Source organism: Aureobasidium subglaciale, assembly GCF_000721755.1.
Source record: "Aureobasidium subglaciale EXF-2481 unplaced genomic scaffold scaffold_20, whole genome shotgun sequence".
Taxonomy (NCBI): domain Eukaryota; kingdom Fungi; phylum Ascomycota; class Dothideomycetes; order Dothideales; family Saccotheciaceae; genus Aureobasidium; species Aureobasidium subglaciale.
In genome coordinates, this window is record NW_013566975.1 from 376,581 (window position 1) to 402,955 (window position 26,375).

Below are 26,375 nucleotides of genomic sequence, written 5' to 3' on the forward strand. Positions count from 1 at the left end.
CCACGCCCGTTATCCCCGTCCTTCTCCCCAAAGCCCTGCCTCGAGGCTCCCTCCGACCTCATCGCCTGCATTGCAATCTCTCTCCCATGCCCGTACCCCGGTCTCGAAACCCATGACGGCCGATGCCGGCACCCAGTATACCCCCGAAGGCTTTCCACCCACCGCGAACAAAGTTGCGGGCAACAAACGAAGAGGCTCTTCTCCTCCGCCGCCATCAATGACGCCTGGTCCAGAGACAGACCTTCCCGAGCGTCCTGGCCATGCAGACACTCCTGACATGTCGGCTCCGGGCGTCGTCGCTGAATCTCCTTCGCTCACAAAGAAACCACGCACCCAGCCTGCAACTCAACCGACTGCTCAACTAGATCCAAACATCAAGATCATGCCCCTCAAATATGAGACATGCAACCCCAAGGATCTAGGCTACTTGATCAGCAATATGCTCATGGAATTGATCCGTCTAAATGACAAACTTCCTCTTAATGGCCGTCTGACCAGGTTCCACTCCAGGTAATCTCTCATGCTACGCTGGTCCAACCGCATGCACTAACCAGACTTAGGGCTCCGCCTGGCATCTCCTGTCACGACTACCTGCAGCGTCTCATCCAACACGCTACGCTCTCACCACCCATCCTCCTCTCTATCGTCTATTACATCGACCGCTTATGCTCGCTCTATCCCTCATTTACCATCAGTAGCCTCACTGTCCATCGATTCCTGATCACTGCTGCCACTGTTGCTGCAAAGGGCTTGAGTGATAGTTTCTGGACCAATCCTACTTATGCTAGAATTGGTGGTATTAGTGTCAGCGAACTTGCTACCTTGGAGATGGAGTTTCTGGAGAAGGTCCAATGGCGCATTGTGCCCAAGCCGGAGGTCTTGGTTGACTACTATGTGAGCCTGGTCCAGAGGAACGAAGGCTTCCAACTCGAGGCCGCAACAGAAGCGGAACCGACCTGAGCATCGCGCATGCCGCTTTTTGCTTTACAATGCCAGAGTCATCAATGTCGAGGAACTCCGGCTTCTTACGCCTCATGGACGAACACGGGCTCGTGCCGCACCGGCTACACATCCCACCCTGCAGCAACTACACAAAATGTTGGGACCGCAGTACGTGCCACATCATATCAAGGCACGCAATCTCACTATTGCGAGTCGGGAATAAGCCGCCATCCATACACGCAGTTGTGAACATAGCCTCTACAAACGCCGCGCCAACAGGATTATACGAGTTCACGCCCACTTTCCCCCACCCTGCAGATTGGAGCCGCATCGATCTTCAAGCTACGCAACAAAAGTCGCTCACAAAACATAGATTGAGCCGCACGGTCCCTTGAGCCGCTTCAAAGCGAAGCGGCATTTTCGCTTGTACATAGAAACGTTATACCACAAGCCTGCAGATGCAGAAGAGCACTCGTATACAGAAGAGATAGCCCTTGATAAAATTTAAACCTTTCAATACCATGCTCGCTCTCACTTGTGCAGCCATAGTGTTCCAAAATAGTTTTGATGTCTTTCAGGAGGTCCTCTTGTATTCTAACAATATCTTGTTGCTGGCCTCTCTATCTCGGTAGGATCGAGTCCCCAATTCTACGGTGGTGTATCCAAGTATACTTACTGCCTTTCAACCGCTCGTGTTACATTGCTTCCGTCTATTCGCCCTGCGAACTTCTGTGACCTGTGTGACGCCAAACAAGCGAGCGGATGCCCGGTCATCAGAGAAGGCTTCTCGGCGTGAATGTATCACTCTTGATAAATATTCTCCGGTTTCCTTCTTTCTCTGAACAAGAGACTGGTCATCCCCATCACTTTCTCTTGTTCAGACCTGCCTTTGAACCTTCTGTGGGCTCATGGCTGTGGCTGTGTCCATCATCATGAGTATGCTCATGGTCGTGCTCGTGTTCACCCCCGGTCTTTTGATCCTGAGAAGCAACGAATTCATTTGCGAAAGCGTCGGCCGTGTTTTCCGAGCTGGTGAAGCGGATAGAGATACGCTTTATGCCTTGGGCAGCCTTGGCCACCTTTTCACGCACAACATCCTCTGCTTCTGTCATTTGCTGCAATGTCCACGACGAAGGCACCGTGACGGCAATTTCAATCAAGTAATTCTGTCCGCTCTTGATACCCTGGACTTGAGGTGCTGATTCGGTTGGAAGCTTCAAGTCGCTCAGGGCTGTGGAAGTGGCGGATTCAATCTTTTGCTTCATGTCGTCTTCAATGGTGACGTCTGCGAGTTCGAGGAGTGCGGCTTTTGTGTTTCCGTAGCCGGCTTGGACGATCATGCCGGAGATTATCAGGCCGCCTACGGGGTCTAGCCAGGCGGCGTTTGTGAGGAAGTGACTGGCCATGATTGTGGCTAATGCGACGACTGCAGTCAAACTGTCGACGCGGTGGTGGTAGGCATTGCTTGCTAGCACACTACTGCGCTTTTCCGTCGCAATCTTCATTGTTGCTCTGTAGAGCCATTCTTTTATTATGATGCTGCCGGCTGCGAGCCAGGCTGCATTGATATTGACACCCATGCCTTCGATCCCATGACTGTGGCTGTGACTGTGTCCATGGCCGAAGATGCCAATGTGGGAGAGTATGTGTGCGATCTCTGGGAAGAATTGCTGGGCGAGTGCCATGACTGCTTGGAGACCGATCATGATACCTCCTGAGAGCAGGATACCCGATACTCCCAGAGCTCCCAGCGATTCAATCTTGCCATAGCCGGTCGGGAATCGTGAGGTTGGTGATCGTAATGAATAGGAGACTGTTGCGAGGGTGGTGAAATCGGAGATGAGATCTGTGAGGGAGTGGATGGCATCGGCTGATAATCTGTGTTTCTACAGTGTCAGCATCGGTCACGTACGAGCAAGTGCTACAACTACATACGCCTTTGAGTTGAAGACGTAGCCGCCGACACCTTTGGCAATGGCCATGCCAAGATTGACAAAAAGACCGACTCGCGTGATGCGGACTCCAGCATCGTTCTTGTCGGTACTGGTCAGGAATGTTGTGTCGTGATGATGGTGGTGTCCATGATGTGAGTGACCAAAGTGGCCTCGAGTCTGCTCCATGTTGTTTGTGCTCCTTGTGCTCGCCGGTACCAAGGACGGGGATGGTCGGGTCGGTATGCGGTGATTGAGCAGAGTCCAGTTGTGTCTAGGCCTCGAGGTGACCAGAATGCGTGCTTGTTGGTTCTTCAAAGGTGTCCTTGTGGTGGTAGGAACAAAAGTCGAGCGAGACGCGTGTAGCAGGGGGCTAGTCGTCTGTAGACTCAGCCCCGGGAATTGACACCCTCTCATCTAGTTTTAGGCGCTGCTTCCAGGGCCTCTTTTATCGCAATGCACATACGTCGCACTTCCACGTCAGCTGACAAATGTCTGCGCAATCAGTCGCCAATTCGAGTCGGAGTGAATGTTATAATCTATACAATCAATGTCTTGGAACACGCAATTGGAACGAAGCCGCGTCTGGTCGCCGACAGCGGCCTATTACCGAGATACGTCAATCGCCTTGGCGTTGTGTTATACATCAGCCTGATATCCGTCGAGGCTGATTACCCAGCGTCTGACAACTCGTTGCTAGTACAAAGCTGAACTTCAATTGCCTGCAGTCTTATGACGGATTGTGCATTGATGTACTCCCCTTGTACATGGATGGAAGAAAGAGACAAATAGAATGCTCAATATGATTCCGCTAAAAACTAAATCTCTTCATAATTCGTTCGTAGATGTGTTCAAACTCGACAATACTGTTGACAAGAAGTTTGCGTTCATCAATCATTATTCGTGACTGCACGCTTCAAGGTTGCGGCGTGTCCGAGAGCATAGACTTGATGCTAACACTCCTTTGAGCGGAATTGTCAGGTGTACGGTCCCGATCAGGCGGACTGTCGCCGGGCGAGCCTATGGAGATAAACCTGCCTGTACTTGGTACACTGCGGGCCGGAACCAATGGTGGAGGTTGATACAAGGGTAATGGTGGCGGTCTAGGCAGAATATGGTATAATGCGGTTTGCTGATTTGCTGTAAGTTCCAATACAGGTTGCATGGTTTGGATCGAAGCCGAGCCTGTCGAAGGGTGTCTCCCCATGGCTCTGGATATATCGGCTGGATCCAATTCAGCATCCGAGCAGCCGATGCCGGAATCGCCTTCGTGCTCTTCCTTGTTCGAGACGGGATGATCCTCACTGGATACAGAAGTCTTGCGAGCTGCCCGTGCAATTGACTGTAGATTCTTGAGACCCTTTTCCATACACTGAGAAAACTGTCAGTGGAGTGCTTGCAGCAGACATTTTGAAGCCTACCTTGGTTTCGACCACGCTCCAACGCTCACCAATTCTGGCTGCCAGTGGGCCCCATATCTCCTTCCTGAGCTCCATGTATTCGAGTGCAAGAGTGTCCAGTCTCTTTGTGTTCCAGTCCTCGTGTGTTCGACGCTCTACCAGTCGCTCGTGACGCTTGCGGCAGGCATTCGCAGTCTTGTTAGGGAAGTGCTTTGCTGCAGTGGACTGCCAATTCAGGCCAGCAGCTCTAGCCGCAACTAAGACTTCGTCATCGGCAGTACTCCAGTTGGCTGTGTTCCTATGGCCTGCTTGGGGTTCCACTGATCTGGACTGTCGTGCATGTGTGACTGGGAAAGGTGATTGGCGGTACGTCGACAGGACGCGTTGCTCCTTGGGCATCTCGAAGGCGATCTCTTAGTGTGAGCTATCGAGCTTGGCCGTGGTAAGATTGCTAAGGATGGTGAAGCGAAAGAATCGACCGTGCAGAGAGAAATTGAGTATTAAATTTATGACAATGGATATGAAGATTGGCTTGGGAAAAGACGATTAGTAGAAGTAGAGAGAAGCTAGAACAATGCAAGTACAACGCGATAATCTAAAACATGCACAAGAGATGAACTTATACTTCAAGACACGACATGATGCTCAGACCCATGGCCAATTGAACAGAGGCCGCGTCGACACTGAAACATTAACACTTCGGGAATGAGGCTCAGGCAGCGACCTATTTTGGTAGACGGTTTCCACGAACGGCCATGATGCTGCGAGCGCTTCTGCGGCAGAGGCTAGGAGATCGGCCGAGCATGTTTAGATCTCGGACGTGGTGGGAGAATAGCCTACCATGACGAGCGCGTCTAGATAGCAGATAGAGCGGTTGCAGAAACCCACCAGGGAAGGCGTCGCGCCAGTTTCATGTTATTTGTAGCAGTCCGATGTCAGGTACGGTAAAGTCAGTGGTATGCGCGCTGATGAGGATTGCGGCGCGTATCGAGAGGGCGGCTACCATGGGAGCTTCGACATGGCCAGGGTCACAAAAGAGAAGTCTGCGCCGCGAAGATATGCACGTAAGTCTTGGGAGTCAAGATGCAAGTTGGGGGCGAGAGCGAGAGAAAAGCGATGGCAAACGACAATACTTATGGGAAGGCTCCGGACGCTTCAAGATGGTTGGGAAGTGAGATAGCAGCATAAGAAGGCGACGGCGCTACTTCTATCGAAAGCAATTCCGGCGTGGCGATGGTCCGTTCTGACCCAGCGATATTTCATCGAAACAGGTCGATTCTGCAATAATTCTTGATGAGATGCGGCGTATCTCAGGGTGGTGAGTGAGTCGGTCGAGAATCGTGTGGAGTCGGAAGGTGTTGAAGCTCCGGTGCAAAAAGATCGGGCCGCCAATTTCGGGGGTCCCCATCGGCCCATCAAGCAGTCTTAGTTATTGTTGAGAGCAGCGCCGCGTACAACTTGTCGTCGTCGTTGTTGTCGCCCCGAAGCCTCGATTCTTGCCGTCAAAATGGTCGCTTTTGCCAGCTCGTGCAGGTTCGCTGCTGCCGTTGTCAGCAGACATGGCCGTCGCCGTGAGTTTTGCGTGCCTGATTGTCCCCTGCGACAAGTCTCTATTTTGCACCCGTCTAATGCTTGCCCAATGTAGCTTTCAGTGTCGCTGCGGCCAACCGTGCTGCTCAGAACTTCACCATGCCTGCTCTCTCGCCGACTATGACCGAGGGCAACATCACCAGCTGGAAGCTCAAGGAAGGTGAGCAGCTCACCGACAGCCCCACCAATCTTGGACATTGAAGCTGAGCTATACAGGCGACTCCTTCTCGGCTGGAGATGTGATCCTCGAGATCGAGACCGACAAGGCCCAGATGGACGTCGAGGCACAGGAGGATGGTGTCCTTGCAAAGATCACAGTTGCCGAAGGCTCAAAGGCCATCCAGGTTGGATCGCGCATTGCCGTCCTAGCCGAGGAGGGTGATGACCTGGCCAGCTTGGAGATTCCCGCAGAGGACTCTGCCTCATCGTCCAGCCAACAGCCCGCTCGCAAGGACCGTCCCAGCCCGCAAGAAGAACTCAAGTCCGGTATCGACCCAACCGAATCCTCGCCCAGCGCCGCAGAGGCCCCCCCCTCATCCAAGGCCAACGCCGATGCTGAGGCCGGTGGTGCCGCTGACACAACGAGAGCTACCCAGCTCCAAGGCAGCTCGGACGCTAAGGCTAGAAAGCAAACATACCCTCTCTACCCCTCGGTCCAGCACTTGCTTCTTCAGAACGGTCTGACCAAGGACGACGCCCACAAGATTCCTTCAAGCGGCCCCGCCGGCCGTCTGCTGAAGGGTGATGTTTTGGCATACCTGGGCAAGATTGAGAAGAACTACCCTGGCCAGCAGGCTAAGCGCATGGACAAGTTGGCACACCTCGACCTCTCCAACATTCAGCTCGCCGCTCCTCCCAAGAAGGCCGAGACCAAGCCCGTCGAGGCAGAGAAGCCTGCTCCCATCCCCGACACCGAGATCGCCCTCCCCATTTCCCTCTCTGCCGTACTCGAAACACAAAAGCGCGTTTACGACACCCTTGGCATCAACCTCCCCCTCTCTACCTTTATCGCTCGTGCTTCCGAGCTCGCAAACGAGAACCTTCCTCTTTCCAAGAACAGAAAGCCCACGGCCGACGAGCTGTTCAACTCTGTTCTTGGTCTTGACAAGGTCTCTTCCAAGACTTCTCGCGGCCACTACGTCCCTCAGGTCACTGGTCTCCCCGTCACGCCTCTACACACCAGCCAACGTGCCGCCAAGAAGGCCGACATATTCGACATTCTCTCCGGAAAGGCCTCAAGCCCCAAGAAGGCTCCCAAGATGTTCGGTGCCCAGGGTACCGTAGCCCAGAACGTTTTCAGCGTATCGGCACCCAAGGGTGACGAGAAGAGAGCACAAGAGTACCTTGAGCGCATGAAGCAAGTCCTCGAGGCAGAGCCCGGCCGTCTTGTTCTCTAAAATCTTCACTCTCCATACTCCACTTCTGCTTTTTTCTCACATAGCGTCAAAGATATCTCTGTAGTTTTATATTAACTCGAACGGACCGGCATAGACTTTTTTTCCCTCATCACATCTCGATTTAGTTTCTCCTGCAACTCTATACATCACTTGATTAGGCAATCATGATACGAAGATGTTCTCATAGTTGTGGCGGAAGGGAATTGCCTCTTGTTCTCTGTTTAACTGTGGTTCTGGTGGGGGCACCACCCTGCCCATACTACTCTCATCCAGCAGAACATCATAATTAGACGATACAACCGGCGTGATTTGCTGTAGGCAGACGACAAGGCTACCATCTAGTAGAAAGGCTGATTACAGGTCCGAACCGAAAAGAGCAATAATCGAAAACGGTCCTTCCAGATATTTAAACCATGGCTCTCACAGACAAAAAAAGTGATCCCTTTTTAACGATTGGGTGGAGTCAGAAGAACCAAGAATGCTCACCACCATAGCAGGGTCCCAAAGAAAGGATTCGATGGGCTCACAACTTCTACAGGGAAAATTGAGAGAGATAGGGCGGTATACAAAGGTATTGTTGGTATGATGCGTTTTGACATCTTGCTGGGTCTTTGAGCTTCGAGGTATAAAAATGTCTGCTGGTGTGCTCGATTTTGATGCTTTCGGATGATAAGCACTGATTGTCAGATCGATGCTGTCTCGAGAGCCTGTGGTATAGAGACAAGCAAGCTTGGCCAATATCCGTCAAATACCTTCTATGATTGCTGGGGTAGTTTAGATCATTCCGTACAAAGTCCGACGAGAGGGGCATGTAATGAACGGTAGATTGTGACAACTTCAGCACCGCGAGAACACGTAGTCACCTTATGTGATTGCTCAGGAGAGTCAATGCTATTCGGAATATTATGATAGCACTGGTTGAGATCATACGAGCGTCTATCGATGTTGTCATTCTTCATATCGTCAGTCCCTCTTGCCAAAGTAACTCGTTAGTTTGTTGCTCTGTCCTGCGTCAATTGGTTTCTTTCCCTTCTGAGGTGAAACTCCCTCTTTCTTCTCTTTCTTCTCTTTCTTCTCGCCGACTCGCATCAACCGCATCAGCTCTTCAAATTGCTCGACGTTGACGATGCCGCCACTGGCTTGTACATGTCCACGAGCAAAGTCGTCTCCTAGACGCTCGAGTAAGGGAACATCTGGCTCGCTATTTGAAGCATTCTTGTCATCAATGTCTTCTTCCTTTACCAGCTTTAAACTGGCATAGTCTCGCAAGCTCTGGATGATATCAACTGGCGGATCGTTGCCCCTAGCACATCTAGGTACTCGACAGCTGAAGTTTACTTTGCCTGGGAGATACCCTTCGTTGGCGACCATGACGATCTCGAGAGCCTTGCTCTGAAGATGACCGGCCCATCTGGTTGCGATGACTGGATGTACCTGCGCTTCGGACTTGATTTTGAACACAGCGACCTTGCCGTCTTGGCTGAACTTTGGCGCTGTATGTGTGCATCGCTCAACTTCGGCATTGACCTCTTGTCGTGCTGCAAGTAACCTCGAGTGTTTCAATACGTCCTTGGGGTGGACAGCCGAGAGTAGTGCATCAAACGCAGAGCTGACGTCGTAGGTTGCGGTCCTTCGAGGCGCGTTTATGTACGAAACCACATCGTTCAGTGCCTTCTTGGTGTATTTCTTGAGGGTGGCAGACATGTCTGGAAATGGCTTCTCCCACTTCAAGGTGTTACCAAGATCGCCATGTGTTCCCACCACACACAGCCAGTCCGTTTCAGTACTGACACCATCGTGAAGTGGTTCGCAAAGTAGATATGTCAAGAGAGCAGACGTTACGACTGGCGGTGACTTGTTCGCAGTGCAGAATGCTGCACCTTTGGGGAAGTCCTCAGGTGTAGCGTTGTGGTGGTCAATGACCAGGCCAGTATGGGGAGAGTCTATTAGAGGCCCGGACTTGCGAGACCCTTGGTCAAGGACGAATATGTATTCTGGAGATTTGGCAGCCATGGCCTGTCGTTCATGCTCATGGTGCACGGTCTGACCTTTGCTTAGTAGATGGACATTGATCAGCTCTGGGTCCAGCCCGAGGAGAACCAATGTACGGTGCAGGATTACACCAGACGAAAGTCCGTCTGCATCCTTGTCTGGCACTATCATTGTTCGCCTATGCGAACGAGCACTGGAAACTGGTCAGTGATAGTATCAAGGTAACTCAGATCTCGATACAATTTACCATTCAAGGATGATGTCTCTAGCTTGCTTCATCTGAGATTCTGGAGCAGGCCATATTGCAGCGCCGGTCACTTCATCCAGAATAGAGGGGGTCAGATGATACTCAGGAACCTCCAGCCGTGCTCGTGGACGTTTTGCAGCGCTGGCCTGGACCACCGATGATTCCTTTCGCTTCATTTGTTGCGGCTGTGGTGAGGGGGCGTGGAGGGTGCGGCGAATACAGATTGCGGCTCCACTACTGCTGACACGACAGATAGGCTTGCATTTGCTGGAAATGTACAGACCCCTGTAAATGCGGGTCGTGAGGCTCCTAGAATTGGTGGAGATAATATGCATAAGTGCCTCTCCGCAGTGGTATGTGTTCACCACGCGGTGCACCACCACGCATCGGTCGCTCAAGACCCTGGATCGAGCCTAGGCCCTTTTGGATTGGGTCGCAGTGCTCCGCGGCCGTTATTGGCTGGTGCCAATTGTAAGCTCTTTGAAGGTTTCCAGTGAAACGTCTATCATCTTGATCGTACTCCAACCAGGAAGTCTAACCAGCGGTACCTTGTTGCGGCTGTAAGGATGCGTCTTCGTATGGTAAGCCATTTGCATTTTTCACGCCACGGATTAATCATGTATGCATGGACATGCCGTGCAAGTCTCCGTCAATCTCTGATCTCATGTCATGGTGGGCGACTGCCATCACGACCATCGAAGCACACCAGCAAAGAGATCGGGCGAATACGACTCAAAGGTAACACTCTAGGCTCCCAATCAGAGGATCAGATCGGACGGATTTGCAGTTTCGCAGTGCACGCGCTTGATTTTCGAAGTTCTAGATCTGCGCCCTGCGGGAAGCTTGGCGGTTGAATCGCGCGTCGCGCCTCCCACCAAATGAGTCGAATGACAGGTCGAGGAGAAAACTCCGTGACAAAGGGAAATAGAGGCTTGTGAGCCGCAGAGTGGCTTCGCTGGGGAATGAGAGAATCCGGATGACAACAAGCGCATAGGGAAACGGAACTAGGGGAGCAGATTTGCATTTGCACGAGCACGAGTAACAGAGCCTCGCCGGCAGAATTACGGTCGGAAAGAGCAAAAAAGAGGCTCTGTCATTCACCTCGGGTCGGGCGCCCGTCTTTGCTGGGAGGAGAGCTGCTTCACTTCCATCTGAGGCGATGCGACCGTCTCCGCCGGACTGTTAGTTTCTTGCCTGCTAACAACCCGTCCCCCCAAATGACGGATACTACCGTGCTTTCTAACCATCCTTCTTTACCCTTCCTCCCCCGTTGCTCCTGACACCTCTGGCTCGCATTTTTATCATTTCTCTCTCTACAATTTATTATCCATCGAGCGCTACAGCTGGCAAGGATCTGTCTATCTTCTGATAAAATCATCTGGATACGTGTACTCCGATCTCAGTCGCCGAGAGATTTTCCTTCCAGCTTTTCTGCTCCCAAATCCAACTTGCCGACTGACCTGCACATCCTGGTTGGTGTTTTGCGACTCGACAACAACAATACACTGGTCATTCTGTCTCGCGACCAATTATTACCTCACAGACAAACCGAACTCGATAACTGCTACAATACATATTTAGCATCCGACTCGAGTAAATTGTGTTGTGGTGTCCACAACGCCCGCCCTGACGCGGCGTCACCCATGCTCTGGTACGTACGAACTCCTTCGATGTTTCAAATTGGTTTCCCTTGTGAAGTGGCTCGATAAATCGAATTTATCAAGAGGCTGGACCAAGCCACGCGCTTGGCCTTGAACCTGATTGTCTTTGCAAGTGTTTTGCGTGACATGTGACGACAATCCATCTGGCGCAGAGCCAACGCGGAGCAGTTACCATCTGTCATTGATCAACTCGAGACCTTTTTCGCACCCCTGACCCTGCTCTATGACCTCCGCTTTCGATTGCAATGCACCATCTCTACGCCCAAAACCGCTGCTAACAGTGATGCCGCTTTCCAGAATCTACAACAAACATTATATGCCGCGGCTCCACTAGCTTATGCATAAGACATCTTCTTCAGCACATAGACGCCCTGCCGTCCTGACTTGTACATCTTTTACTAAAAGCAGAACACTGTAGTCTTCACGCGAAGACCAGTTCTGTTCTCATCCGGTTCTCTGCAGTGAACCTGGAGTGCCCACCAAACTCTAGCCGCATTACTAGTCTCTCGAGGAAATGGGGCATCTCGGCGATCACATGCACCAAATGAACGTACATGAAGAGGATTTTGCACATAGCATACCCTCAAAAAAGGTCAATTCCCTGGCTGGCTTCGATCACGGCTTCGCAGATCGAAGTGTAGTACCACCCGACCAACGGCCGCCAGCATTGGGGTACATGCCACTACCAGAGCCCCGTGCAGAGCTCTCCCACAGCGCCTCCCAGGATCCATATCACTTCGCGGATAGACGATCGGACAGACCTATGAACGGGAGGAATCTCAACCTGCGCACCATGACCAACACAGCTTCGATGCCAGAATACAACACATATCTCGAGCGCGATCACACTGGATCACCACTCCAGCGAGCACACTCCGTTCACTCTACAGGCCATCTCCCGCCAGGAATGTATCCTCCGCTGCGACCTGAAGGTCCAACAGAGCAGACCGTATCATCGCCCCAGACCGACCGACGCCTGCCTTCTTTCCATCAATTGAGCAAGATTGCTGACAGTGGACCGGAAACGGGTGATACGCGGGCCACTGGATTACCTAACCTCGCCACATATACCGGTCAAATTATCCCACAGACAGCGACGGCTTCTCACCACCACTTTGCGCCGTCACAGCAGTCCAGTCCTTCGACCAATCTCATGATGCTCGGCCACCCATCGCCCACTAATACTCGAAATGATGGCCACGAAGCCTATGCACCCTCGCACTCGCCAGCTTCATTCTCGGCCCCAAACAATAATTTCGACCACAGGCGCAAGTCAGCCCAGCACAATAGGCCTCCTCCATTTATACCTACCATGACATCTTCCTCGATGGGAACCGGATCTTCTATGGAAACAGTACCTAGTCTACAGAGCCAACACAGCTCTGAGGGCCCAGGTTACAGCACGAACCATACAACCCCCATGGGATCTGCCAATTCTTCTCTCGACGGTACTACAAAGTCATCGGGTGTGCCTCGTTTACACAACTCAACATCAGCACCTTCAGGCTTCCTGTGCGAGTACCCAGGCTGTTCCGCACCACCCTTCCAGACACAATACCTCCTTAAGTAAGCACTCGCGTTCACATCGCGCACTTGTCGCATCTTTCTAACACTTCACAGCTCCCATGCGAATGTACATAGCTCCAGTCGGCCACACTATTGTCCTGTTAAAGGCTGCCCTAGAGGTGAGGGTGGTAAAGGCTTCAAGCGAAAGAATGAGATGATTCGGCATGGACTGGTCCATGATAGCCCTGGTTATGTGTGCCCCTTCTGTCCTCTACGGGAACACAGATATCCCCGCCCGGATAATCTTCAAAGGTACATGAATTCGCTGCTACGTATCGCTGTCTTGACTAACACGTTTCACCACAGACATGTTCGTGTCCACCATGTAGACAAAGACAAGGACGATCCTTTACTTCGAGAGGTTCTAGCCCAACGACCCGAGGGGGGTGGCCGAGGTCGCCGTAGGCGCGCGGGTCCGACTTAATTATCGACCACTTCTGACCCACAATAAACTGTGCGTGTCCAACGCATGCTTCGACATCGACGGCGTTCTGGTTTTCACAATTCACAATTTGCCCTTACCACTGTTGGGGCGCTTAAATTCACGGTCTTCAACGGGATACCAGGTCACGATGCAATCTGTCAAGGCCGCTGGCGTGCCCGACAAACAATGAGATGGGACATGCTTCAACGATTCATACGATCGGCGCACTTGGTTCTTTTGATTTCTATTGTTCCTTACTCTTCCGATAGATTGTTGTTTCTATCCTGGCTTTGTCATTGTTGAGAAGTAGGGCAAGCACCATGTACAATTATGCAGAAAAAGAGGGAGACCTATTCTTCATCTCAATACAGCAAGAATCGACGAGATAAATTTTACCACGCATTTCCAATGACACACGTCGTCTGCCAAGGGAATCCCAGTGGCGGAACTCACTCCTGAACGGCCGTTATTGGCTGCCGATCCAGCCGTGAAACGAATGATCACATGTCGACAATTGGCCGACCGTTCGGCTGATTTGATCTTGCTAGCTTACCTCAGCTCCATTTTCTACCGTTATGCTCTACACTTGCTTACTTGCTTCTGTTCGAGCCTTGCCTAGTTTGGCTTTCATGATCTTTCAAGGATGTAGGATATCAAGCACGGCAACGGCTACAGCGAACAGTTCCCTGTTTCCTGGGTTTTTGCATCAAACCATTGTGCAGAGTCGAATGCTACAGAATCACAGCGTCCATTGCGGCACAGAACCATGATGACGACGCATAGGCTCATCACAGGGTGAGCTCCGCGGCCGCGGGCTCCGTACATAGAAAGACACTGCTGGTGTCTCGCGTGCCTTCTGACATATGATCGTCGCTCGCGATGCAAGCAGGGTTCGATGATCATAGCTCGAATCCTGGTGATCGGGAAGCCAAGAGCTGTCTACCTCTCAAAAATCCAGATTAGAGTTGTTCACCGTGCAGGCTTCCGCTGCCACCCACTCATCTTACTTGATGTCCATGCGAATATTGGCAAATCGGCACACCCAAGCGGAGGGCGTCTCCTTCTTTGACCATGCCGAGGGTGACCTCCTCGGACGCTCAATCTTGCATAACGTGTGGCTGTGGCTTTCACGGCAGAGACCATCGGAAATCTTCTGAGTGGAGGCCAAACCATGCGCTCGTATTCCTCCGAGATAAGGTATGAACAGGCGAGTTGATCGTTAAGCTCTATTGAAGCCTCGAGGTGCCACAAGACTGCGCCTCAAAGTGTAGGCACAAGCCGCAAAAAGAACGACACTGGCTCAATCGCTGAGTTCGCCTGTCGTTTGCATAATATTAATTGCGCTCACAAGATCAAGCATGCGACGCATTGATCTTCATCCGAAGGACACCGCCAATAGCTCCAATAGACACGGCTATCGCACAGCGGACTGTCAAACACTGTGCCAATCTCCACTCTGTCTGTCCATACAATATCGAAACATGACATTTGTTTTGACCACGATGGAGTGCACTCCGTTCACAGACACGTGGGGTCGCAAGTCTACAGATCAAGTAAAGCGTGGCAGGGACAAGTCACCACACAATCAAAAGGAACGACAATGATACCTACAAAATTAAAGTATATCTCCTAACAGCTGGTTTCTTCCACCTATCGCTTGTGAGGGGTATTCCATGTTCATGTGGCGTGCTGGGAGCTGCAAACCACGCTATGCGAAATGGGTCACGTCTGTGAGCAATCATGAGCATTCACATTTCGATATACATGGAGCTGTCTCCGCCGCTAGACTTCGTTGTTGAACATCGATATTGACGCGCTGGAAGAAAGTGATCTGGAATCGGGATGGAGTCGATGACAAGTGCAATCCTGCATGCAGTTCGTCATGACGATTCCAAACTACGACAAAATCGGCATGCTTGACACTTTGTGCATCTACACACAAATTTCTGTCTGGCAAAGAGTTTATCCACAACCAATGCGCCGTTCTGGCTGGTAACACAGTATAGCCATGCCAAGCTAGCACCCGTTGGCGTGGGAATCCAACAACGAAAACTACCAATGTTCTCGAAGCGAGTCTTGCAAACAAAACTCGGCTCTTTCGTCCTCGCATCCACATGATCAACAAGATGAGATGAACTCTGTCTCCTTCTTACCACGTGAGGCAGACCTTACAGTTTCCTAGCCACGGCATAGAAAAGCTTTGCCAACTTTTGGGTGGCTGGTGACTGGTATCTTTCCGAGACGGGCAACTCAAAAAAGTAGGTAAACGGGTCTCGAAAGCTGGACATGAACGACAAGCAAACACTTTCTGGTTTCTGGTCCATGGTTTACCGTTGGCAGCAGGATAGTGGATCGATCTACAGGGACTTTTTGTCACCATCGCCAAATCCTTTCGCCGATCGAATACGATGACAGCAAAGCTTGCGTGTCCAAGGACTTTTGTTTATACTTTGCTCGTCGACATCAGGGACATTCGACGTTGAGGAAGACCGGGAATGCCACAGTCCTGCGTTGCCTGTATGTGGACAATCATGATGGAACGCCTAACGGGCTTCAGGGCTACTTGACTATTCTTCACGACACAATTTTATGCTCTGATCCATCTGCATAGCTATTGTGTCGCATGCCTAACAACGCTTTTGCAATGCAGCAGTCATGACAAACATCTGGGGCACGAAATGCTTGCCATATGACAAGACCACGACCCTTGACTCATTTCGAACTGCTGTGGTCGCACAAGATATCATGAATTCTTGTAAATTGCCATACACATGTTCAGAACGTTGTTCATTTGCATATTGTTACATCCTCCAGAAGTCGTATGGTCCGTTTCTCCCTTCTGACCCGCCTGCCCGATCCTTATCTAAGAGATGCAGTTTTGGCCTGCTCGCGATGTTCTTGCTAAAGTATCTCGCTGCTACAGGTCTATCGCTTAGCCTTTCTTTTTCCCTGCGGTAAACCGTACGCCTTCCATAATGTGCTCTCATATGTCTGCTTCTCAGGTCCGTTACGAGATCATCAAAAAGACCAAAATGCCAACCTTCACCATCAAAATCCTCTATTTCAACTCCTACGGTATTTAACAATACACATAATGTATATCTGCCAATTACTATGCTCAAAAACATCCTCAGCAACTTTTCCTCGTCGCCGTCGGTCGAATTACACACCACATTTCTCATGCAAATGGCATGACCCTGTCTAAACCTAGAATACACGACTTTTCTGCCTGGGCAGGCTTACCACTTCACCATGACTTCTACAACAGTGCATAGCATCCTGAACAAACCGAAGATGCTACAAAAAGAGTGTCAGATAAGCACCTTCTACCATCGAGAAGATGTTTCACCAAGCCTTACTTCCAAAAGCCTTTTTTTTTTTTTAACTTCCGGAGCAGGAGTAGATCTTTGACCACTTTTAGATCAGTTATAGCAAATTCGTACTCTTAACCATTTACTAGATACAAAAAAGCATTTTGACCGCTGGAGGAAGGTTTAGGTTCTATATCCAAGTCTCATTTTTGCTGCAAGCTAGCTCTACATTTCGCCTTGTGCGCTAGATCCCCCTTTGTCAGTTCCTTTCGTATTTTCCATCCAGCGAAAAGAGGCAGAAAGCAATGAATGGCGAAAGAAGCAGCGAATGATGTCGAAACAAAGACTGGCGTGGAGAGTTATGTAAAGCACATATATGCCTCATCGACTATCACTGTAAAGTCCAGTAATCATCCCGTTCTTGAGACAGACAGTCATAAACGCATGACTCTAGGGCAGGTCGTTTAATTTATGGCAAACCTCCAATATCTGGAGACACATAGAACGCTTCTCGCAGACGATGTTGTTGTAGACCGACGATGTTGGACATTCGAAGCATGGCAAAAGACTCGTAAATTTAGTCGAGATACAGAGGCGGACCTCGTTGCCGGGCGAAACGGAATAGAACCAAAGCACGATGGATTGGTCAAGTAGAGATAGAGAGCATGTTTGATTGTTTGCAACGCCAAACGAGCGGCTCAGTTATATACAAAGAGCAAAAGGGACTCAGGGGAATTGGCGGTGTAGGGAGGGAAACAGGTAGTGCGATGCATGTGGGTATCTGAGATTTGACTATGCAGTGAATGACGAGAGGAGAGAAGGAAGAAATGGAGATAGTAGAAGAAGACAAAACGAGTGCGTCTTGAGAAGAGAATAGTACCGAAGGGTGCTAAGCTCATCGACCGCAGCATATATTCGTCAGTTGGTTCGTAGAAGCGTTGATTCGTTTCGGACGTTTGGCTTAGAAAGCAACCACCACAAGGCCTTCTTCCATCAACGTACGCTCTGGGATCTTGGTACGTGTGGTAGCAGTGGCATGCACGCTTCTCTTGATATCGCCCTCGGGGATGTGGTGAGTAATAGCAGCAGCCTTGCCATCCTGAGTATCGATGCTTGATGCTGTAATGGTGGATGGAGTAGTGGCGAGAGAAGACGCCATGGTGATTGAGCGATCGAGTCCCTCGGGGAACTCGTGAATATCGTAGGAAGGCGGTGACAGCTCCCATTCCTCGAGCATATCCATCTTCGTGTTGACCCTCAGGCGACGACCGTGGCACATGATGATGTCGGTTGCGCGAGGGGCATCGAATAGCAGAGTAGGCATGCAGCGCTTGATGTATCGCCACTGCGAAGCAGTTGTTCGAGCATGTGGAGGTGCCCACTTTCCCCCAGGACCCAAATTATCAGGACTTGTCTCGTATTGGAATGAAGATGTCGTTGTGGAAACAGTCGAAGACGTCGTCTGACGAAGGTTAATCGGTCGAGAAGATTGTTGTTCTGGGCCGAGATCCTCAGCCAGGAAGGAAAGATCAATGTCCTCGGTCTCTTGGTCCATCGTGGCGGTGAGAGTAAGGGCATTGGTGTCGTCTGCACTTTCAGTACGGGTGAGAGCCGCGCCTTCCGATCTGCCTTCAATTGATCTCGCCAGAGAAGGGTACAATTCTCGCATAATCTGCTCTTGCTCTTCAATCACAGTCTGATCGTTGATGTTCTCCGTTTCCTGTGTTCGCTGCCTACGTCGACGTCTAGGAATGGTACACGGCTTCGGTGCGGATCGCTCATCAAGTGGTAGCGAGATGTCAATGCTCGCAGAAAGGTCGTGTATCCAACGGAAGATGCGCTCCTCGGAGTGGTCTGCCAAGAGGAACTGGTCAGTCTCGAGACGCAGGCGCAAGACGACCTGAGAAATGGGAGTAAAGAGGGCAGGGTCTTTTTCAAAAGCCTTGCGACGTGCAGCGGTGGGAATGAAGTGCGCTAAACGGGTTGCCGGCAGTAGCTGCTGATACTGAACATCGGTTGCCAGTCCGATTTCGGCGTGTTGAGTAGAGTATCGCTTGATCAGCTTTCCAGCAGTGGGCAAAGAGTGACCAGCAAGCTGAACAGTCTTGATCTTGTGGACGCTCAGCTGGGTGCCATTAAGCACAACATAAACAGTGCGGAAGTCCTGCTTTGGTAGGTATTGAAAAGGCGAGATCTTCTCAATCCGCATCTGCATTGGTCCCTCTCTCGACACAGTGCATGTATATTTTGGCAAAACCTCTTTCCCGTTGTCCAGGAATCGAGGGGCGGGCGGAAATCTCGAAGTGCGGGCTGCTACCGCATAGGATGGTGCAGGGTCGTCGCATGGCGAGCAGCGAGTCTGGAAAGGATGGTGATAACTCGTCACGCGACGGCTGCGTGGGCGTTCTGCTTGTGAGTCCTCATCTTGAGCTGGAGTGGTAGCCGATTCTCTTGTCAATGGTCGAGTGAGCTGATTTGTGTTGTCAAGAGGAAGGACCGTGGAGGCACGGCGTGTTGTTGCTGAGAGAGATTGTGCGTTGGACATGTTGATCGCACTATGACGACCACGCTCGGCCTTTTCGATGTGGAAAATTGGCTTCGAGTGTACCTGCGTCTGTTCGGAGAAAGCAGGAACGCTGCCGGATCGACAGAAGATATGTCAAGCAAGATTGACAAGAGCGCACGAGAATGGGTATCGCAGTGAAGCGTTCGCAAGAGTGAAGAGACAGAAGGGCAAACAGATGCAAGAGCCGCGGAGGACTGGAAGAGTTAAGGCGTCCTCTCACCCTTGCTGTCGTCGTCGATGCCACTGATTGGCGAAACGGTGACCGAAGAATTGTGGAGAAGTCTAGGCCAAAGCTGGGAAACTAAGCTAGCGGCATTTAGCCGAGGTTGGGGATGTGGAGGACCCAGGATTTCACCCGATTTTTCCCACTGGAGAAAACTTGGAGCGAGCTGGAGAAATACCGCCGAAGAGGCCGATCAATATGCAGTAGAGATCGAGCAAGGTGAATTAGAAAGAAACACCAAAAATGAAGTCCACTGAAGCAGATGAGAGATAAATGGGAAGGATTTTGGATTCCCCGCTCGGCATGGGGGGGTCAGTCCCTGGCAAGGCATGGCAGCATGTGGGCACATGCTGACAACCGGTTGTGTCCAGACGAAGCCACAGAAGCACTAACCATCCAGTGGTTGTTTATGGCGCAGTGCTTAGACCAACGACTGATAAGCCGAACATGTCTGAGCCATGGAGACATGCAGGACGAACATGGACAACACAGCCAATTCTCATAGAAGGTGCAGAACAGCAGTCGATGATGCAACACGAATGCATGAATCGATACACGAGCAAGAGATGGCCAAATCTGGTTTCTCGTGGTGATGGCGTGGGTACGCTAGCAAGCATGGGGCTGAAAAGGCATTTGAGGCACGCAACGTGAGGATCCGCTGTTGGCAACGGACACGCGATGCGACGATTGCTCCGCGCGGACCTCCTCGTGTCTTGCCCAGATGGGGGTAAAAAGCGGGGTGGTTGGACAACAATTTGGCGACACGGGCATCATCAGCCGGCAGTTCTCAAGTCCATGTCCAGGGCGACAGCTTCTTCAGTCAAAGCGTGCATATTGTCGACAGGTAGGGCTTCATTGGCAGCGTCGATGTCAGCAATTGTTGTCTCCAGCTGCGAGAGCAGACGCTCAATCTCACGTCGCTGTTGAACGACGGTATCGACAAGGTCGGCGTTCTCGGATTGAGCATTCTGCAGTCTTGACGACAGAGAAGCGTGCTTCTCGGAGAGAAGAGGCCCAAGATGTGACAGATACAGCGATGAAGCCGGCAGAGTGTGAGGACTGGATTGCGTAAGTATAGCACGCGCAGCAAACGAGTCGGACAAGAACTGACGGGAGTGGAGGTTGTACTGCTTGTCCAGTATTGGCTTGCTCGGCAGCAGTCTTTCTTCTCCTTGCGTCGTCAACCAGGCGGTCCAAGTCGTTCAGCGAGGCGACAACCTGGCGGTCGCGTAGGATGTGGTCAAAGTTGAGCTTGCAAGAACGGTCCAGCTTCTCGACAAAGTCGCTATGTAGGCGCTTCATGGCATCGGGAGCATGGCTGGCTGGTGTCGGAAAGGATGACGCGAAGTTCGAGTAGCTACAGGTGCGCAGGGTGTGCTTGATGGCATCGGAGTAGAGCTTCTGCAGAGCGGCGGCGCGTGGACCTGGAGTCTGTTGCACAGGCGGTGCCTGGACGGGCGAGGGAGAGCGTGACGGCGGCGCAGACATGGTTGGCGAGGGTCGAGGAGGAATTGATGATCGCACTGTCTATCGTAGCGTGCTGGAGGGCAGAGTGGGACTAATGCATGCCTTTGTGCGCCGTGTTTGCAGACCAAAACAACCCGAATGCCTGCCAAGCAATGTCCCTGATCGATTGTGAAGCCTCGCATAAGTCATTGCATAAGTAATTACGACATGCATGCTTTATCGATAGGCCTCGCAGCTCGGCCTCGAGACATTTCTTATTATTAGACAGTTGGAGATACAAGTAATACCAACCTTCCACCCCGCCAACCATGGCTTCTCTCTGGCGACCGCTGCGGCTCCTGCCTCCGTTGCAGTCGACACTATCACAGACTCTAGGTCTTCGCGCCTGCACACCAATCCAATCACGGCTACTTCATTCATCGCCCATCCTCGCCGCGCGCAAACCATCAAACGCCGTAGTCAAACCAGTGAATGCGCCTACAAATACTCGCAAGAAGAAGAAACAGGCACTCGCTGCAGAGTATGAAGAGCTTGGTATACCTTTCCAGACGCATTCGCCGAGCACTGCGCCTTCCGTTTCCCCAACACAGAGACCTACATCGAAACCCGAACCTCCTACGCCGACGACAAAGACGCCTGTTTTGAGCAAAACTGTACAGCACAAACACGTGGAACAATCAACCGTGGAACAACCCATCGTGGAACAGCCCATCGTGGAACAGCCCATCGTGGAACACTCCATCGTGGAACAACAACTCGAACTCGCCCCAGCACCGCAATCGCCTTTGAAGCCTACGTACGAATACATTCCCGGTGGCCGTAGTGGAGTACAAGCCTCCCTCCGCAAGCTCGCCGCCGCAGACTCACCGATCCTGATCTACGAAGCCACCAAAGCCCGCCAATACGTCGGTGCCTGTGTATTTGCCAGTCTCTTCCTCGGTGGCATGGCCGCCATGCAAATCGGCTTCTTCACCACAGACCCTTCACAGGGCGATCTCCGTATCGCCAGTGTCTTCCTCCTCACCGCCGCAATCTGGGGTATCCTGTCTTCTTGGACTGCTTTTGGCGCTGTAGACGTCATCAAAAAGATCTGGGCTATCCCATCCATCTCTGGAAGACCATTGTTGCGTATCGAGCCTGTCAAGACCTTGTTCGGCCAGCGTCCTTTACCCTTTGACGTCCATCTTGGTAGAGTGTTCTCCAACAAGAGATTCGAGGAGAACATCGGGATGTTTGAGGCTACGAGACCTGTGAGACGTAAGCCTGGTCTTCTTGATGCTCTATTAGAACCCCTCGGCACAATCATGGGCGCCAATATGAAGATGATTCAGAGAAAGTCTTATTTCGCTCAATTGAACGTCAAGGACGTGGGTACTTGGAAGGTCGATCTTCGCGATTGCAAGGCTCTCGATGGTGGTAAAAGTATGTTTTTATCATGACTCAAACCTACTGAAATCCTCTGCTGACATTTATATCCTAGCTCTGGATCTCTTGGTCCTCCCCAGTGAGACTCAACGTGGTTGGTTTGCCTCGTTGTTCGTCAAGGAGTCATGATCTTTCCACAGACTAGGTGAAGTCCAGCACCCGTCCACTCGCTGCCACGAGCTCTATCACATCACAAAACTGTGACTCGTAGAGCGTCGATATCTTCCCGGAGCACCACGTTCTGACGCTCACAGCCCCGCGTCCCTGACCGTATGAAGAACATTGTTTGAATAGCGCAATCGTTATATGTAGACAGAGATCCGATGTGCACTTTGCATAATATGGCACAGTGGGCCCAAACATGAGCATGTACGAACATAGAAGATGTATATATTTGGGTCAGAAAGCCGACGCCAGGTCGAGCTTTGTATAAAATTTCCACACTTTCCATCAATCTAGCAACCTATCTTCTGTCATCAGCCGCAAACTTGTGGTTCCAGAACCCTCTAAAGTGCTTCTGTGAGCCAGCCTCATTGAGATCATTGACCTCCCTAGGCGTAAGCTTAAAAGTCATTGCCCTCAAATAATCACTCAATCTCTGTTCCTTGCTGCTAGTCGTGATGGCAACAATATCCTGATCAATACAATATCTCAAGCAAATCTCTCCAGCACTAACAGCGTATTTCTTGGACAGACCAGCAAGTACATTATCCAGAGGTCCGGGAGCAGCCTTTGTGGCGGGAGTCAAGGGTCCGTAGGCTTGAGTTGCGATTCCCTTCTCCTTGTGGTAGGTGAGGAGATCGCGGTGTTGAAGGTAAGCGTGGAATTCGATCTGGTTGATGGCAGGAGGGATTCTGGCTGTCTTGATGATGGCTTCGAGGTGTTGAGGCAGAAAGTTCGAGACACCGATTGAGCGAGTCAATCCAGCCTCCTTCATATCCTCCATAGCCTTCCAAGCCTGCTGCAACGCCTCTGGAGACTCCTCAGGGCTTCCAAAGAAAGGTGCATGAATGAGGTACAAATCCACATACTCCAATTGCAACTTCTTCAAGCTGGTCTTGAGGGCAGCAGGGATATCGGCGATACTGGGCAAGACTTTTGTGGTGACAAAGAGCTTGGATCTCTCGACTCCGCTGTCTTTGATGGCCATGCCGAGTTCGGGTTCGGTCTTGTAGACTTCGGCGCCGTCGAGGTGGTAGTAGCCTAGTCCGATGGCGAGCTTGGTTGCATCCACACAGGCCTGATCGAGCTGGCTTTCATCTCCAGTCTTGTACCACGCAGTACCGGTGCCGTATCCCAGCATAGGGATCGAGTTGCCATCATTGAGCTTGAGATTTGGGATGGGGGTGTGAATGTTGGCCATTGTTGCTGCTGTCCTTGAGATTGGGCGTTGAAGGATCCTCAGCTGTGTGATTCGCGATGGAGAGAGCTTCAAAGAAGATCGGCAAATTCGTCTAGACAGCAAAAAGCTCATAAGAATTACGTGGCCTAGGGGTGAATTGATGCAATCAGGGAAGCTACTGGTCAAATAGCTCTGGCGGGGCAATCGTGACGTGTGTGGGGTCGTCGGCCGAGTGCATGCCGAGTTGCCGCTTGATATACCCCCACTCTTGTCTGATAGTGGATGAGCCTACCTGCCCGTGTGCAGAATACTGTCACACCCTCTCCTTCTCCACAATCATCAAAGCAGGGCAATGACGAGCTGTAAAGAGGCACAGTTATATCTTCTATCGACACAACTAACGCAGAGGGTACTTAAAAAAGATATATCTCGGTGGCATCGCTCCAGATCCAGATCTCAAGAAGTTCGTGCCTTAGGACAGCTACAAGTGTGCCAGTCTTTCGCACACGGAGAGGTAGCATTCAAGGATGGCTAGAGTGGAAATTTCTATGTGCATGCATAGGACAACTTCATTACAGTCTAATGAGGCCTGCGGCAAGCGATAGATAAAAAGCCGAATAATCTTTGGCTAGAGGCTCGCCAGCTGATGATTATTCAATGCTGTCTAGCGATATTAGGAGTAAAGCGAACTCGAATGCTTCACAATATCCGCTCTCTCAGCTCTCATCACGAAACATGTATCTGCTACCACCTCTCATGGCGTCCCTCCACCTTTCTTCCACCTTCTGTCGCTCCATCTTCCTTGCCTCCTCTCTGTCTTGTTCTTCTTCTTGTGTGGAAGGCATCTCGGTACGCCAGAATCCAGGAGGTGTTCTGTTCCTTTGAAACACTTCTCTGTGCTTGCCATGCTGATCTGCGAACGCCTTGGCTCTTGCTTCGATCAGCATACTCTTTCTGTCCTCCGCGGTTGCGTCCTTTATTACAGACACGTACGCAGAACCAAGATACCCTTGCAACGTCAACTCATCATCAGTAAGTGAGGTGTCGTTCGGCAAGCCGCCCGCGGCGATGAATCTGCGAATCGCACCACAGCATTCTTCCCTTGTGCAACCTGACAGGCACTTTTTCTCTTCATATCTGCGGATGCTCTCACGATAGGCGAATCCTAGAGCCCCGCTGTATTTAGGATTTACTTTGAAATCGTCGAGACTGAGTCGCTGGAGTGGCCGAGCTCGCAGAGGCTCATGCTCTGGTTGAATAGATTCCAGGTCATCCTTTGGATTGTATCGTACGATTGGCCGTGGTATCGGTCTGTCTCGTAAAGTTCTGACATTGCGGCTGGAAGGTCTCTCCACGGATTCTGAGACGGCATGCAGTTCCAACTCTTTCGTCGCAGCTTTGTCTAGCCACTCGCGTTGTCGTTGCAGAGCTGGCGCAGAACGTGGACTCGAGATTGTTCTATCAACCTGAGGCGACGTCCCCTCGAGGAGTCCATTCAATCTCCCAGTACCTGCTGGCTTGGGCGTTCCGTCATCAATGCGCGGTTTCTTAAACCCACGCTTGATGTTGTCTCCATCTTCTGACAGCACATGTACAGCAGCTGCTCCCCTGCTATGGTCGAGTTTCTTGCCGGATGTTACGGAGGCTGCACTCGTTCGAGGTAGAGTAGGCGTGTTGGGACTCAAGTCATGTAATGGGCCTCCCGACGGCCGTGAATCTCGTGGTCCAACACTCTTGCTTGCAGTCCTGACCAGCATGTTCTCCCTAGACTTGGACGTTGTGCTAAAACCAGGCTCTGTTTTCACAGTCTTCACCGTGCTATCGGAGAGATGAGCATCATCTGCCTCGGAATCTGCACTACGATCAATGGCGACGTTTGCAAGCTCATCGTCTGGTAAACGAGACCTGTATGTGCGATCCGCTGTTGGAGTCTCATAGTGGTCAGACATTGCACATGTCTCGACATCTCGGTCTACCGATTGTCTCAAGGGTGCTCGACTGAGTGGATGACCTAGGCTCGTGCTCTCCTTTTGTTGCTGCTGGACAGACGGATCTCGATATACATCCAGATCCGAGTCTTCCGCCCGGAAGAGAGTCGGTACAAAGGCGTGCGAGTTGTGTGGACTGCTGCTTAGAAGCTCGTTTTTTATCTTGCAAGCTTGCGAATCTCGTTTGGGAGACTCGCGTTTCCTTTTGAGAACCTTTGCAGAGACAACAACAGGCGAGTCATCAGAGTGCGCAAGAGAACTCGAACGAGCTTCGCCCTCTGTCGTCTGGCTGGAAGTAATCCTACTATGGGCCGGAGAATGTGATGGCGCGGCGGACGTGTTTCTAACAACCTCGAGGGCCGGATGGGGTAGTGCAAGAGCTTCTTCGATGTTTTGCAGGTTTGATTGAACAGCACGAGGAGTGGCAAAGTCCTGGTTCTCAAAGTCGCGATTTGCTTCTCGCAATGCTTGCTTGGCCAATTTCTTATCAATGTATTCCTTCCATTTGCGGACAGTTTCTTTCGACTCGCGAATTTTCTGGGCGGCCTTTATAGCGCGATCTTCAGCCTCCTTTCTGTATTCATGGAAAGCTTTGCGAAGAGCTTCATGCTTCATGAGCAGCTCATGGTATTGGGTAGCCGTCACAAGATTATCGGTAGTGTTGGCAGATGGACCTGGCTTCATACTGGGTTGGGATTATGCTCTGAGTCGATCCTGACAAACATCACATTGTGGTATGGAAAAGAAACAAACACGAAGACAAAGGCAGACGCGTGCCTGACGAAACCGAGGCACGCGGTGCGGGAGATCGACAGAGGCTCGCTCGAGGAGATTGCGGAGATATGATACGAGGCTTGGCAATACCATGCTCGAGACCCAAGTTCGCCGCCGTCATTGTCGACC

At 51.3% G+C, this 26,375-nt stretch overlaps 12 protein-coding genes across 12 annotated transcripts; 4 read left to right on the forward strand and 8 right to left on the reverse strand.

Annotated features, from left to right (window-relative positions):
* Nucleotides 1–382: 382 nt before the first annotated feature.
* On the forward strand, nucleotides 383–960 carry AUEXF2481DRAFT_68342 (uncharacterized protein; the record flags this gene model as incomplete). Its single annotated transcript, XM_013485752.1, has 2 exons — nucleotides 383–510; nucleotides 561–960. 2 exons carry the CDS (start codon nucleotides 383–385, stop codon nucleotides 958–960), a joined length of 528 nt encoding a protein of 175 aa, XP_013341206.1.
* Nucleotides 961–1,805: 845 nt separating this feature from the next.
* Nucleotides 1,806–3,062, reverse strand: AUEXF2481DRAFT_7491 (uncharacterized protein; the record flags this gene model as incomplete). Its single annotated transcript, XM_013485657.1, has 2 exons — nucleotides 1,806–2,820; nucleotides 2,878–3,062. The coding sequence occupies 2 exons, from the start codon at nucleotides 3,060–3,062 to the stop codon at nucleotides 1,806–1,808; spliced, it is 1,200 nt and encodes a 399-aa protein (XP_013341111.1).
* A 727-nt stretch (nucleotides 3,063–3,789) lies between these two features.
* On the reverse strand, nucleotides 3,790–4,672 carry AUEXF2481DRAFT_31998 (uncharacterized protein; the record flags this gene model as incomplete). The annotated part of the gene is made up of 2 exons (XM_013485690.1): nucleotides 3,790–4,245; nucleotides 4,295–4,672. 2 exons carry the CDS (start codon nucleotides 4,670–4,672, stop codon nucleotides 3,790–3,792), a joined length of 834 nt encoding a protein of 277 aa, XP_013341144.1.
* A 998-nt stretch (nucleotides 4,673–5,670) lies between these two features.
* Nucleotides 5,671–7,740, forward strand: AUEXF2481DRAFT_42846 (uncharacterized protein). Its single transcript, XM_013485724.1, has 3 exons — nucleotides 5,671–5,844; nucleotides 5,919–6,023; nucleotides 6,080–7,740. The coding sequence occupies exons 1-3, from the start codon at nucleotides 5,781–5,783 to the stop codon at nucleotides 7,258–7,260; spliced, it is 1,350 nt and encodes a 449-aa protein (XP_013341178.1). The 5' UTR covers nucleotides 5,671–5,780; the 3' UTR covers nucleotides 7,261–7,740.
* Nucleotides 7,741–8,223: 483 nt separating this feature from the next.
* On the reverse strand, nucleotides 8,224–9,675 carry AUEXF2481DRAFT_68387 (uncharacterized protein; the record flags this gene model as incomplete). Its single annotated transcript, XM_013485758.1, has 2 exons — nucleotides 8,224–9,445; nucleotides 9,500–9,675. The coding sequence occupies 2 exons, from the start codon at nucleotides 9,673–9,675 to the stop codon at nucleotides 8,224–8,226; spliced, it is 1,398 nt and encodes a 465-aa protein (XP_013341212.1).
* A 2,029-nt stretch (nucleotides 9,676–11,704) lies between these two features.
* Nucleotides 11,705–13,150, forward strand: AUEXF2481DRAFT_7495 (uncharacterized protein; the record flags this gene model as incomplete). The annotated part of the gene is made up of 3 exons (XM_013485658.1): nucleotides 11,705–12,726; nucleotides 12,781–12,978; nucleotides 13,033–13,150. The coding sequence occupies 3 exons, from the start codon at nucleotides 11,705–11,707 to the stop codon at nucleotides 13,148–13,150; spliced, it is 1,338 nt and encodes a 445-aa protein (XP_013341112.1).
* A 603-nt stretch (nucleotides 13,151–13,753) lies between these two features.
* On the reverse strand, nucleotides 13,754–14,129 carry AUEXF2481DRAFT_418028 (uncharacterized protein). Its single transcript, XM_013485811.1, has one exon. The coding sequence runs from the start codon at nucleotides 14,051–14,053 to the stop codon at nucleotides 13,820–13,822; it is 234 nt and encodes a 77-aa protein (XP_013341265.1). The 5' UTR covers nucleotides 14,054–14,129; the 3' UTR covers nucleotides 13,754–13,819.
* Nucleotides 14,130–17,268: 3,139 nt separating this feature from the next.
* Nucleotides 17,269–19,135, reverse strand: AUEXF2481DRAFT_418068 (uncharacterized protein). Its single transcript, XM_013485812.1, has one exon. It carries the CDS (start codon nucleotides 19,004–19,006, stop codon nucleotides 17,423–17,425), a length of 1,584 nt encoding a protein of 527 aa, XP_013341266.1. The 5' UTR covers nucleotides 19,007–19,135; the 3' UTR covers nucleotides 17,269–17,422.
* Nucleotides 19,136–20,023: 888 nt separating this feature from the next.
* On the reverse strand, nucleotides 20,024–20,738 carry AUEXF2481DRAFT_7497 (uncharacterized protein; the record flags this gene model as incomplete). The annotated part of the gene is made up of 2 exons (XM_013485659.1): nucleotides 20,024–20,309; nucleotides 20,362–20,738. The coding sequence occupies 2 exons, from the start codon at nucleotides 20,736–20,738 to the stop codon at nucleotides 20,024–20,026; spliced, it is 663 nt and encodes a 220-aa protein (XP_013341113.1).
* A 249-nt stretch (nucleotides 20,739–20,987) lies between these two features.
* AUEXF2481DRAFT_42854 (uncharacterized protein) lies at nucleotides 20,988–22,472 on the forward strand. Its single transcript, XM_013485725.1, has 3 exons — nucleotides 20,988–22,139; nucleotides 22,198–22,287; nucleotides 22,397–22,472. The coding sequence occupies exons 1-2, from the start codon at nucleotides 21,026–21,028 to the stop codon at nucleotides 22,269–22,271; spliced, it is 1,188 nt and encodes a 395-aa protein (XP_013341179.1). The 5' UTR covers nucleotides 20,988–21,025; the 3' UTR covers nucleotides 22,272–22,287; nucleotides 22,397–22,472.
* Nucleotides 22,473–22,605: 133 nt separating this feature from the next.
* On the reverse strand, nucleotides 22,606–23,505 carry AUEXF2481DRAFT_7499 (uncharacterized protein; the record flags this gene model as incomplete). The annotated part of the gene is made up of 1 exon (XM_013485660.1): nucleotides 22,606–23,505. One exon carries the CDS (start codon nucleotides 23,503–23,505, stop codon nucleotides 22,606–22,608), a length of 900 nt encoding a protein of 299 aa, XP_013341114.1.
* Nucleotides 23,506–23,994: 489 nt separating this feature from the next.
* Nucleotides 23,995–26,219, reverse strand: AUEXF2481DRAFT_42856 (uncharacterized protein). Its single transcript, XM_013485726.1, has one exon. The coding sequence runs from the start codon at nucleotides 26,154–26,156 to the stop codon at nucleotides 24,201–24,203; it is 1,956 nt and encodes a 651-aa protein (XP_013341180.1). The 5' UTR covers nucleotides 26,157–26,219; the 3' UTR covers nucleotides 23,995–24,200.
* Nucleotides 26,220–26,375: the final 156 nt, after the last annotated feature.

Coding starts and splice junctions, on each gene's coding strand:
- AUEXF2481DRAFT_42846 (XM_013485724.1), top strand. CDS start 5,781: ATGGTCGCTTTTGCCAGCTCGTGCAGGTTCGCTGCTGCCGTTGTCAGC. Junction 5,845..5,918: donor CAGCAGACATGGCCGTCGCC/GTGAGTTTTGCG, acceptor TGCCCAATGTAG/CTTTCAGTGTCGCTGCGGCC. Junction 6,024..6,079: donor CAGCTGGAAGCTCAAGGAAG/GTGAGCAGCTCA, acceptor TGAGCTATACAG/GCGACTCCTTCTCGGCTGGA.
- AUEXF2481DRAFT_418028 (XM_013485811.1), bottom strand. CDS start 14,053: ATGATCATCGAACCCTGCTTGCATCGCGAGCGACGATCATATGTCAGA.
- AUEXF2481DRAFT_418068 (XM_013485812.1), bottom strand. CDS start 19,006: ATGTCCAACGCACAATCTCTCTCAGCAACAACACGCCGTGCCTCCACG.
- AUEXF2481DRAFT_42854 (XM_013485725.1), top strand. CDS start 21,026: ATGGCTTCTCTCTGGCGACCGCTGCGGCTCCTGCCTCCGTTGCAGTCG. Junction 22,140..22,197: donor GGCTCTCGATGGTGGTAAAA/GTATGTTTTTAT, acceptor TTTATATCCTAG/CTCTGGATCTCTTGGTCCTC.
- AUEXF2481DRAFT_42856 (XM_013485726.1), bottom strand. CDS start 26,156: ATGAAGCCAGGTCCATCTGCCAACACTACCGATAATCTTGTGACGGCT.